This window comes from Haliotis cracherodii, unplaced genomic scaffold (assembly GCF_022045235.1).
Source record: "Haliotis cracherodii isolate W230 unplaced genomic scaffold, xgHalCrac1.p SCAF_13, whole genome shotgun sequence".
NCBI lineage: Eukaryota > Metazoa > Mollusca > Gastropoda > Lepetellida > Haliotidae > Haliotis > Haliotis cracherodii.
This window is the reverse complement of record NW_027266268.1, coordinates 17,490,352-17,504,073: the sequence shown is the minus strand read 5'-3', so window position 1 is coordinate 17,504,073 and position 13,722 is coordinate 17,490,352. Positions and strand designations below refer to the sequence as shown.

The 13,722-nt window shown below is 39.7% G+C and overlaps 1 protein-coding gene across 1 annotated transcript in view; it reads right to left on the bottom strand.

The window, feature by feature from the left end:
* Nucleotides 1-807: 807 nt before the first annotated feature.
* LOC139459689 (choline transporter-like protein 2) overlaps nt 808-13,722 on the bottom strand; it is a 73,729-nt gene continuing 60,814 nt past the window's right edge. Inside the window, exons 16-23 of the mRNA XM_071241310.1 lie at nt 12,478-12,654; nt 10,919-11,047; nt 9,541-9,610; nt 8,359-8,432; nt 7,507-7,577; nt 6,998-7,086; nt 5,393-5,477; nt 808-3,672 (exon numbers count right to left, since the gene is read on the bottom strand). Coding sequence (XP_071097411.1) covers nt 3,572-3,672; nt 5,393-5,477; nt 6,998-7,086; nt 7,507-7,577; nt 8,359-8,432; nt 9,541-9,610; nt 10,919-11,047; nt 12,478-12,654 — 796 coding nt within the window. The 3' untranslated portion in view covers nt 808-3,571. The remainder of the gene's footprint in view (nt 3,673-5,392; nt 5,478-6,997; nt 7,087-7,506; nt 7,578-8,358; nt 8,433-9,540; nt 9,611-10,918; nt 11,048-12,477; nt 12,655-13,722) is intronic.

The window sequence follows — 13,722 nt, the reverse complement described above, 5'->3', positions numbered from 1 at the left end:
CAAGCAGAGACGCCTGCCAAGAAAACGCCACTAACATCACCTTTCAACCAACATGGTGAGAGAGAATGAATTTTTGTGATTGTCCTGGGGAGGAAGACAGGCTTCTGAAGCTATAAATTTGGTTTTGACATGAAGATTAAAATCCTGTGTTAAAAATAAGCAATCTGATTGGTAGCATACATGCAGACATGTTTTACAATGCTAACACATGGTCAACTCAGTTGAGTGAGTGAGCTGGGTTTAATTCCAGCTATATGACGGCAGTCTGTAAATAATCAAGTCTGGACCAGACAATCCAGTGATTAACATCATGAGCATCGATCCACGCAATTGGGACCGATGACATGTATCAACCAAGTCAAAGAGCCTGACCAACCGATCCCGTTAGTCGCCTTTTACGACAAGCATAGTCACCTTTTACGACAAGCATAGTCGCCTTTTACGACAAGTATAGTCGCCTTTCTAACTGGTACAACACCCAGAACACTGATGACATGCCATTGGAGAGATGAGGCCTTGAACGCTGTTCCAGCTTAACAACTTCAAACTGAAGCTTGACTGGGCCAAACAAGTGGACTTGTGGTAAACAGAGTCTTAACAAACAAATCAGTGCAGTCAGTGTGATGTCTTTTAAAAACAATTGAAAATAACTATTTTGTAGTTGCGCTGTAGAGTTGGTGTAAAATAAGTAATAATTATATTTCTGCTGTGGTGATGGCATTTACTTGAGTCAGGCAAATTGTAACAAAAGAGTTTAAGGCCTTAATGAATTAATTATGATATTTTCATCCCACTTCATGTTATTATGATCATGCAAACACAGACGAGGAAAAAGATCCATACAGGGATTAAAAATTGTGATATTTGTAAAAATTCCTTATTTTCTTCGAAAAAAACCCCATCAAAATCAAATGTGTCACACAAAAAATTAAGACGAAAATCTTACAATTTATTCATTGTGGCCAAAGATGCCTATTTTCTTCAAGATCTGCTTGGTGAGGATTCAGTTGTCCCGTAATGCCTAGAGTATGTTTATAAGATAGTAATAATGATATGGGTTATATAATCGAAACAACGTCCATTACATCTCAACAAAACAATATATATCGTAAAATCTCACCAATATGCAGAAATGAAGATGATTAAATCAGGATATCAAGGGATAATCCAAGTGTGAAATCATTAACAATTACCATGTGGTTAAAATAGACATTCAATCAACCCTGCAGACAAACCCGGAAGACATTATTTTGCCTTTTAGTTGAAAAATCTGACTATGCTATGAAATCAAGTAAGAAAATATCATCAATAATATTTAGTTTCATCACAACCTTCAAGAATGCAAATTATATCAAATACTGAATCTACTTTCAACACATTGGGCGCTCTTGGAATTAAAAAATGGGATACCAGGTACCTGGTTCTTAACGCTACTCTTTCCCCTTTGTCTAATGCAAGAAGGACGAATTCATTTCACAAGAAAATATATTGGTTTGGTCTTGATTAGGTATTATCATATTTTGGTTCCTTTTGCGTTCTTTCAACCAAAAGACTACATTAGGATGATAGTCATAGTGAGTGAGTTGGGTTTAGCGCTGCTTTTAACAGTATTCCAGTTATGTCACGGCGTGTCAGCTTAATGTGGGAGGAAAGCCCGAAGTGATGCAGGTCTTAGACGTTTACCGCTTTGGTGAAATCCACGAGCACGGTATGGTGCTGACAAATCTAGAAACATAATCATAGGTTCCTGGGTTCTTCAAGTACTGTAAAGGCAACGATCAGTATAGATCCTTGTACGAACCGTCGCCTTTACAGTAATTAAAGAAGTTGTTATACATAAATTGTGTCTACTTTGTCATCCATACGATACACTGATACAGCATCTACCTGGGACTCTGCACGCACATCAAGAAAGTCATCAAGTCGAACCAACTGATCCAGTTTAGCCTCTAAACCAGCAATAGTGTCGGGGACAAACACTAAACATTCCCACTGGTTATTTTTAATCAATATAAAACTACACTTATGTGTGTGAGAATTTACATTAATTGAGACAGTTTCTGACTTATTAGAGGAGCATATTGTAACTATTGCTATTAATCACAATCTCTGAAGGCAGATGGATGAGATTTGTGAAATATCTGGACACATGCATTTAACTAAATAAACATCAAAACATGGTTGGTCATTAGTTAATTTCATGCCAAATTATTACAATTAAGGTGACATTACAACATTTCCTTACAGACATTATTAATGCTGACTAGTTGCAAGGATAACTTATCCATCAATGGCTGAATACACATTGGTTGATGAGTGAGTGGGTGAGTGAATTTGTATTAACACCTCTTTGAACAGTATTCCAGTCTTCCACGGTGTCAGCTTATAGGAAGAAAGCCCGAAGTGATGCAGGTCTTGGATGTTTACCACTTTGGTGAAACCCACGAACACGGGTAGTGTGCTGACCAAGAAACAATCAGGGTGAATTTGAGATTCAAACCCACAATCATAGGTTCCTGGCACGCCTAAGGGACGTAACTCTGCACAGCCACAATGTTCACTGGAAAAGTTAGAGCCAGGAAGCTCTGAAGCTCACCTGACTATATTTTAATATACCAAACATCAAATCATTATTAATTGAAAAAAGATTCAGACGTGATAATAAAACATAGTCATATTTTTGTGTCGTTGAAAGACATGTACATTATTACATATCCCTGAAGAGAAAAATAACCACTTTTGACCACAATCCACATTGCCATCAATCTCACATACTGGACTATTGTGTACTCATAGCAGGACACTTGAAAACCTGTCTTCTGATTCACTGTCTAAATATTGCTGCAAGTCACCTGTCTACTGATTCACTGTGTAACTATTGCTGCAAGTCACCTGTCTACTGATTCACTGTCTAAATATTGCTGCAAGTCACCTGTCTACTGACTCACTGTCTAACTATTGCAGGCACTCAGTGCCTGGACACTGGTCAGTCTGGACTGTTCTGTCCGTGATACCTGTGAGTGAGAGGATTGAGTAGATTGGACATATCACGTGTTTGCATAATGTGGGAGAAAAAGTCTAAAGTGATGCATGTCTTAGACATTTACCACTTTGGTGAAACCCACAAGCATATAGTGCCAGTAATTGATGTGATTACGGGATTCTGACCCAACAGCTGAATACCTATACTGATACCCTTCATGAACAGCAATCAAAGAAAAAAATAATTATTCAGTTAGAACTAACTTATTTAGATTAGGCCAAGATGAACCAGAGTCCATTCTTATCTCTCACCACTTGACAGTAATGTATGATGTACTCTATTGTCTCTCTCATCATCATCATCATCATCATCATCATCATCATCATCAAGAGTCTATCATAACCATATCGGGAGCTATTTGGCAACTATTTTCTTAACAAAATGAAACGGTCTTATTTATTCAGAAATAAGCATTTTTGCATTTCTGATCCTACAAGTCAGTTCTCCAGCAAGATCGTCCTCTTCCAGTACGACAAGGTCCTCTTCCAGTATGACAATGTCCGCTTCCAGTACGACAATGTCGGGTTTCTACTTGGGTTTCTTGTTGGATTTCTTCAGGATTTTCTTCAGGTCTGTGCTCATGAAGTAGGGTTTGTCTGGTGAGCCATCATTCCTCTCCAGGTCCTCCACTGAAACAAGGAACATGACACTATGTCCAATATGTTGAGGGTATTTTAGAAATACAGTACAGTCTTGGCATCATGTGTTGTCTGTTAGATCGTGGTCAGGCCCATCTTCCTGTGGCAAGGGAGTTAACTGACTATGAAAGTCCAGTTTCCACCCGTGCCAAACTGGGCTGGAATTATGGACTCATTTTTTGGCTGGACTAATGAGTCTCTGCATAGTGCAATCAAATCGCGAAACGAAATCGACATCTGGTTTGAAAACTGCTGTGCAGATTTCGGTTATTTGCAGGATTTACAAAGCATGTGTACTGCCAACTTGGTGTCAATAGATATTTTCCAAATCTTTTCATGTTTTTAATCAAGGTGCTCACGTGACTTGATGCACTTCATGAGGTAAGACCAATTTTATCACAATATGGATTTTGATTATCGTTCAGATCTTGACTGAGTGGCGCCATTTTGTTTGAAGCAAATGCCAGTGATATGAGAGGTGGAATCTGATAGGTCAATAGGAGGGAAATAGAAGTGACATAACTCGTAATAGCCACTGGTGGCGCTATGACCGAGCCTGGAAATTTGGCAATTGTGGAAACTGGACTTTTACAGTCAGTTAAGTCCCTTGCCTCAGGAAGATGGGTTAGGCCCTGCATTGTGTGCCCAAGATTATGGCATTTATATTGTGACCTGCATATGTGTGGATGTGCATGTGTGGCTGCTTGTACTAGTCTGGACGAATGTTTCATAGCTCCAGACCACTGAGATACAATGCCACAGTTCAACAAGAACACCCCACTCAGACACAGTATACTGACTCTGAGCTGACCAGTTCTTGTTTATCCCCTCAATGTCAAGCACCAGGCAGGGTAACAAAAAGTACCATCTTTTAACGTCTTTTGGATTGACACAACCAGGGATCACCGTTTTTGGATAATTGATCAGAAAGACAGTGAAAGTATTGCATATTCATATGATGCAATGCTGTGCAGCAAAACCTTGTTTCTCTTACTGATATTACTAATATGTTTGTTTGCTTCCAATACTTACTAAAGATTTAGATGACTAATACATATGGGATAAAAGCAAAAAAGCATTAAGATAAAGCCATTTCACTTACAAAATGGCAAAGCACAACTACAGGATTCTTATTAAAGGTATAGGGAACGAGTTGTGATTATTTTCAGCCTGCTTTCTATCAAAGTTGTCCCAACTTCAATTTTTACATAAATAAAGCGACAAAACCCTTTTCATAACCAATAGAAATCTCTGCATAAAGCAGTCGATTGTACAATTCCGACTATATCATGAGCATGTGTGAATGAATCACTATTAAATAGTTTGGTACCAGGTGTTCGCGAAAAGGTGAGCGTATCCTACCACAACGGTGGCACCCATCACAAACACATGCAAAGTCAAGTCAATTGTTCACCCGAAAAAATATGGGAACATATGGTCAAAATATATGTCAAAATAGGGAATTGCATAAGAATGTTTTTATTATTGAAGCAATATTGACATGTTCTTAACTTCCGCAAGAAATCAATTAAAACATTTCCAAATGGTTTTACTATTTCCCTTTTAGCATTCTCAAGGAATTTGTGGTACATGAACTAATTGGACTATTAATTATAAAAAATAATTGAAATTATTGATTCCAGATTTTCCACATAATTAATTGTCGAGGCCTCAACAAGCCCCCTCAAGATGTGTAGAATATCCATCTTACAGAAACACAGGAACAGGGTATCAACAGCCATGCTGAACACGTTGAAGAAGGAGGTCGCAATCAGGAAGGTGCCAATCAGCAGAATCTGGAACACAAAACAATTGTCTGAACCAACTGAATTCTTTGTCTGAACCCACTGAATTCTTTGTCTGAACCAACTGAATTCTTTGTCTGAACCCATTGAATTCTTTGTCTGAACCAACTGAAATCTATGTCTGAACCCATTGAGTTCTTTGTCTGAACAAACTGAATTGTCTGAACCCATTGAATTCTGTCTGAACCCACTGAAATCTTTGCCTGAACACACTGAATTCTTTGTCTGAACCCACTGAATTCGTTATCTGAACGCACTGAATTCTTAGTCTGAACCAACTGAATTCTTTGTCTGAACCCACTGAAATCTTTGTCTGAACCCACTGAATTCTTTGTCTGAATCAACTGAATTCTTTGTCTGAACCCACTAAATTCTTTGTCTGAACCACACAGTTTTACATAGACACTGATATGAGAGACATCATGACAGAGTTAAACCCAACCTGACCCACAACAGCTAGACATTAAAGCTTTTTACTAGTGGTGGGACGATACACCGATGCAAGTAACGATCACAGTCGCACACTAGTGTGAGTGAGTGAGTTTGGTTTTACGCCGCTTTTAGCAACATTCCAGCAATATCACGGCGGGGGACACCAGAAATGGGCTTCACACATTGTACCCATGTCGGGAATCGAACCCGGGTCTTCGGCGTGACGAGCGAATAGTCACACACTAATTAAAAAGTATCGATTCTTACCTAAAATGTTTTCTTGAATAAGTGTTACACCAAACATTAATTACTAGTGAAAATGGAAACGTAAATATTTTCATCCATTGTGCCATACCTGACACTGCCAACTGTCAATCATTAGTGTGCAATCCTGTTTATGAAAAAGATGGCTTACGTACCATATGCAAGTATCACGATACATATCGGATCGTGAGCAAGGTGTTGTGCTACGTATTGGTTGGTATATCGTCCCAGCCATAAATTTTACCCTTAATGACAACTAGACATTATGACAATGTTCCACCCACAATGACAGCTAGACATTATATAATTTTACCCACAATGACAACTAGACATTATGACAATGTTCCTACCACAATGACAGCTAGACATTATATAATTTTACCCACAATGACAGCTAGACATTATGACAATGTTCCACCCACAATGACAGCTAGACATTATGACAATGTTCCTACCACAATGACAGCTAGACATTATGACAATGTTCCTACCACAATGACAGCTAGACATTATGACAAAGTTCCTACCACAATGACAGCTAGACATAATGACAAAGTTCCTACCACAATGACAGCTAGACATTATGACAATGTTCCTACCACAATGACAGCTAGACATTATGACAATGTTCCTACCACAATGACAGCTAGACATTATGACAATGTTCCTACCACAATGACAGCTAGACATTATGACAATGTTCCTACCACAATGACAGCTAGACATTATGACAATGTTCCTACCACAATGACAGCTAGACATTTTATAATTTTACGCACAATGTCGACGAGACATTATGACAACGTTATACCCACCACGACAGGCACGAGGGAGTAGTTGAGGTCGGGGACGATGTTGGGGAGGATGTTAATTTGGCTGTTGAACCAGTAGTAGGCAGCGATTCCTGTACAGAACAATGGAGGACATTACTAACAGGATGGCAGGACTTAAGAAACGGACATTACTGAAGCTTTGCAGACCTGTTTAGCAGCCCGAGTAAGTATGGTTTCACACTGCTTTTATGAATCTTCAAGCAATATCAGTTTTGATACTGCTTCCGCACAACTGCTCAATACACAACTAACAATATCTGTTGAAAAAATTAAAGATTTTTAAGGTGAGTTAAGCAGAAAACAAATTGTGGCTATGCTGTAATAGAGGTAAGGTAATCACACAAATTATCTTTATTTAAAATTTTACATTTTATCATTTATTCTATTTATTTAAAAAACCTATCATTTGGAAAAATTATGTAAATGATATCATTCTGAATATGGTATTGTGAAAATAGTCAGTTATCCCTTAAAATCATCATCGTACTAACCGATAGCTCCAGTGACCATCAGTTTGCTGATGAACATGATGAAATCAGCCACCTTGTCCAGCACAAAGGTCCTACAAACACAACATACCAGCGTGACGATCATGAACCTATTGTTCAGTGCATATAGGGAGCTAGAAAACAACAATGTTAAACATATGGCAAATATAACACTTCATTAAATTAATCCATGAAATTATGAATTTGTATAGACCACTTATACTTATGCTCAAATGCATCAGTTTTATTGGAACAGTGTCCACTCTATTTTCGTTCTCAGCTCCCCAGGAAGTATTCCACCCAAGCAGCCTGTCGGGCGCTGGAAGGTTAACATCCATGGTTTGGTTGTAGACAGCAGTTACACACTGGTACAGACAGATAGACAGACAGACAGACAGGCAGACAAACAGACAGACGGACAGGCAGACAGACAGGCAGACAGGCAGACAGGCAGACATGTTTTTTTACGTCTCACTCATGAGTACAGCAGATATATAAAAATATACAATAAGGCTAAAAAAATAATAGTCTTGGTTCTCAGGCACCACCCGAATCATATTAATGTTTGCCGCATGTTTTGTTTTTATCTTCATTTTTTTTTAAAATAAAAAATCTTTAAATATTCTGCATCTTGAACACACGACCCCAACAGTGAAATGTTACAAAACTTAAGAACAACATGATTTCACCGAAATTATTGTAAACAAAATTTGGTTGCGTACTAGCTTGAACAAAAAACACACACAAAAAACAATCACCGCAATTGGGATTCGATGACATGCATCAACCAAGTCAGCGAGCCTGACCACCCGATGCTGTTGGTTGCTGGGATGCTGTGTCCAAACTTCCACCTACCTCACAATGTTTCTCATTATCAAGAAAAATCCATCTTTAGCAGCTGAGCAGAAGTTTCTTCCATAGATAGCAGTCTGACAAAAAAGAAAGAATTGAACAAAATTGTAATATTTTGCTTGTTTGTTCACTACGGTCAAATCCTTTTCGTAGATTTATCTCCCTTTTTTCCCCATTAGTCAAGCTCCTCACAGTGACAGCCTCTCACAGAGCTCTCTATACTGCCACCAGTCACAGCTCCTTACTGTGTCAAGCGGACACAACCACGCATGGAGTTGAACTCGCAACCAACTGTTGGTTGGTTTGTTGTTTTATGCTGCACTCAGCAATATTCCAGCTATATGAAAGTGGTCTGTAAATTATCGATTCTGGACCAGACAATCCAGTGATTGATATGATGAGCATCGATCCACTCAATTGGGATCTATGACATGTATCAACCAAGTCAGCAAGCCTGACCACCCCATCGCCTATTACGACAAGCATAGTCACCTTTTCGAACAAGCATAGTCACCTTTTAAGTCAAGCATGAGTTGCTGAAGACCTATTCTAGCCCGGATCTTCACGAGTCTCGCAACCAACTGAGTTATGATTACAAAGTGACTGTCGTGATGCTGACAGTCACTTTCGTGATTCCCTTAGCAAAATTATTTTCTTTGTTTGTCAGTTTGAATTTCTATTTCATTGGAACTGTCATGTAGTTAGTACAGCAAGAATGTAAATGGGAGGTTGGGTGCTTTACATTAAAATGTAATCAAAAACAAATCTGATTCAACAAACAAAACAAATCTAAGTTCATCTGGGAAATGGAAAGTCGTAAACCATTTTAAAATTCGCTGTAACGGCATTCCCAAAGACATACTAAAAGATATAAATGTCACAACATTTTGGGTTAGAGGGTGAATTTCAAGATGGCTGTTTGAAATGGCTGCTTGCACATGGATGGCAGATGTGGCAGCGATGATACCAGGAGGGTAACAAAGGTGTCACGTTCTGGTGCAGAGCTTTACACTTTGTCCCTTCTGACAATATAGTCTACCGAAGACCTAGTCCTGGCGATCTTAGTGCTACGTTGATCATAAGCGTATGATAAAGAATGGGACATACGACCAACACAGCACTAGATCACTTTGTGCAACAGGTTCCAGGGTCCCCACAAGGTCGGGTTAAGGTGACGACACGTACCATGATGTAGGCATTCTTGTTGATGAACTTGAGGATCTTCTCCAGGCACCAGAAGCAGCAGCTCAAACACCTGCACAGAGAAGGGCGGACAATGGACCTGTGTTGTTACCACCTGGTCTAACTTTTCCCCAAATTGGAATCTTTTGTGATCTCACTCAGAATTTACTTCCTGGTCAGTGAGTGAGTGAATGTTATTTTACGCTGTCAGTACTATTACCGACATCTCACATCTGCTTGTCAGGTGTTCACTCTGGCTCAGATGAACCATCAGACTCTTGCCCTTGTGAGGTGTGATGAGTGGGTATTGTTTTACACCGCTTCTAGCAATAAACCGTATTCGACGTAATAAGCACCCCGCTCTAATAAGCATCCGCAGTGATATTTGCTAATATATTGGCTAGTGAACAATCCCAATTAACACCCCTTCCATTTGATCAATGTACTCAAGACTTATTTATTCATGTATAATACGCACTCGTTTGATATATGCACCCTTAATTATGGGCAATTAAATTCTGAAAAAATATATCTGTCATGTATAATATACACAGACTTTTCTTTTGTGTCATTTCAGGTACATAAACCTTGAAATTTACAATCTTTCAACTCTGTTTTTTTATACCAAAATTATATTCCAATAAGAGCCCCCTATTTCTAATTTTGCGAGCGCCCTGGGCGCTTATTACGTCGAATACGGTATACCAGCAATATCATGGCAGGGGACACCAGAAATTGGCTTCACACATTGTACCCACATAGGGAATTGAACCCGGGTCTTCCGTGGCAAGCTGATGCTTGAACCACTAGGCTACCTCACTCCCCCTGAGGGGAGATGAAATGGTGTAACATCATGTTCAACGTTCTTGCACATACACATGTATATAGCGACATGCAGGGTAACAACAAGCAGCATCTGTAACAACACTCAACATGGCTTGACTTATGTTTGGTGGTTTGTTTGTTGTTTAACGCCACACTCTGCAATATTTCAGCTATATGACGGCGGTCTGCAATAATCGAGTCTGGACCAGACAATCCAGTGATTGATATCATGAGCATCACTCTACGCAATTGGGATATGATGATATGGATCAACCAAGTCACCGAGCCTGACCACCCTTTCCTGTTTGTCGCCTCTTACGACAACATAGTCACCTTTTACGGCAAGCGTGGGTTGCTGAAGACATGTTGTAATCCGAATCTTCACAGGTGCTTGGCTTATGTAAGACAATTACAACATACATACAAATATATCTAATATGGTGGAATTTTTTATTTGAATAAAAAGGACAACCCAAACAGCGTTACCTCATTTTCAAAAGGTTTGCATGATCTTAAGGACAAATTGGCAAGCAGAGATTTTGGGGATTTAGCTTACTTGACAATGAATCTTGCCACCTTGTTCTCCGAGCCCTTCAGCTTCCGACTCATGTACTCCAGGACTGATCTGATCAGCTGAACGATTGCGATGAGGACGGAGCCAAATGCAAGTGTGCCGAGATGATACCTTGGAACAAGAACAGGAAGCATCAGTGTGTGAGTTGGGTTCTGTGTATGCTCCCACTGTATGTTTGTTTGTTTGTTGTTTAATGTCGCACTCAGCAATATTCAGGCTATATAACATGTTAATTGAAGTGCGTTCAGTTTACCTTGTTGCCAGGTGAGAATGAGCGAGGCTTTGATTGATTCACATGATTGTTATAGCCTGTCGGAGAGTTATTTGCGGACTTCTAACCGATTGAAGCCGACCTGAGTTACTGCGTGTATTTGGTGTGATGCATGATGCATTCTACCCAACAAATGGAAGTCATCAACTCCATATAAGGTATAAAGGCTTATTATAGGTGCAGTAAGCCAATCCAATAAACTTGGTATCACGATCTGATAATGTATTTGTTTGTTTATTGTAACGCCACATTCAGCAACATTCCAGCTATATGACCGCGATCTGTAAATAATCGAGTCTGGACCAGACAATCCAGTGATTGATATCATGAGCATCAATCCACGCAATTGGGATACGCATCAACCAAATCAGCGAGCCTGACCACCCGAATAATAGTTACAGGATATCTTCCTACGTGATTTTACTGATTCTGGAATTTGATGTTTCATTTTACGGATATCAGGCTTGACTGATGGCACATTACTGATCATTTCCGCTATAACCATTGTGTCATAGCAGAATGGGAATGTTTCAAACGTATATGTTTTTGAATCCAGATTTGATATCTGTAAACTTCAGTCAAATGAAAGATAGTGATATTGTGTTTTCATAATGTCAACATTTTGAGTTTGGATGTGTCAATTAAGTGTGAATGAGCATGTGGTATACCAGGTGAGGTGAAAGGTGGTTCAATGCCAAGTTCAAGATAATTGCCCTTATATAGGACATGTACTTATAGCGACAGGCATGCATTACTCCGAACAGTTTTATAATGCTCATCTTCTCGGGGCAAGGGAATTAACTGACTGTAAAAGTCCAGTTTCCACCTCTGCAAATCCTGCAAGTGATTGAAATCTGTATGGCAGTTTATGAACCAGATGTTGATTTCGTAATGCATAGACTCATTAGTCCAGCCAAAATATAACTCCATAATTCCAGCCTACCTCAGCAAGGGTTGAAACAGGACTTTTACAGTCAGTTATCTCCCTTGCCTCGGGAAGATGTATAGTCCACTGAGATACCTTGCTGCAGTTGCCATGGATACCAATGTATAGTAATTCTGATTCGACCATTCCTTGTTTTATCCCGTTTATGCCAAGCGCCAGACAGGGTAGCAACAAGCACAATCTTTTAACATCTTTTGGCATGTCACAGCTGGGGATTGAACCTCCGACCTCCTCTCTACAAGGCTTTGTGAATCCCCTAACACATCCTAAAGAATCATCTCCTGAAGTCCCAATTAAAGCCATCATGGTTCTGGTAACACTCACCGTATTGCTCGATAGAATGAGGACGCCAGCGGGGCAGAAGGGATATCCTTGGATTTGTCAAATGCCCAGTAGTAGGATGCAAACGCTCCAGCAAGGGTCATCTGTCCCAGAGCAATGACGAAGTTCATCATCCAGAAGAACATGAAGAGCATGTAGAACTGGAGGTACACTGTGTACCTGAAGCAGAAGAGCATCATGTGAACAAGCCAGCCAGGTGGGAAGTCTTACCAACAGGGACATGCCTTGGTCTACATACAGTCAAGTCTCGTTAATCCGACACTCGTTTATCCAACAATCAGCTTTATCCGACACAAATGATGGGAACCGATTTAATCAGTGCTATTTAGACCCGTTAATCCGACAGTCTCGCACTCCGACTCTGACACACCTAATTTGCAACGAAATGCTGAAATCACTCATTAATCAGTCTCATTAATCCGACACGGTGATCAGCGTACTCCGTGGTCATCTGCCCGCAAGTACACAGCCCCGGCTGCAGAGATAAACTTGATTAACAATTAATTAATTCTTTAAATACACAAAACAGGATCAATCACATGCCTAGATAACCTCAATCTCATCAAAATCGGATACAAGATCTCGCTACCGCTTAAGACATCCCTTTACAGGTCACGTCAGAACCACCTTTCGCGAACTTTGACCGACCAATGAAATTACTGACAGGATGTCCAATTTTCGATCATGAACGTTGATACTACCTAATTTCGTTTATCCGACATAATCATATGCAACCAACAACGTCGGATTATCTGGACTTGACTGTACACTTACACCATAGATACATGTAGTTGGTTGGTTTGTTGTTTAAAGCCGCACTCAGCAATATTCCAGCTAAATGACGGCAGCCTGTAAATAATAGAATCTGGACCAGACAATCCCGTGATTGATATCATGAGCATCGATCCACGCAATTGGGATCGATGACTTGCTTCAACAAAGTCAGCGAGCCTGACCGCCCGATCCCTACAAGCATAGACGCCTAGAAACATACAGAGAAGTCTGACGTTAAGAAGAGATGATGAAAATAACAATCAGTCAAGTGTTACCACCAGGGGTCCGGAAAATTTAAAATCCCAATCGGACATTTACATTTATGCCACGCCCCCTTCAAACAGTGTGTTTTAGTACGACTTTTTACACACAAATTACAAGTTGTTACGTATTCATAATATGATGAATTATGAATAGTTTCAATTTAAATTGTTTAATTCACCGGACAATTAA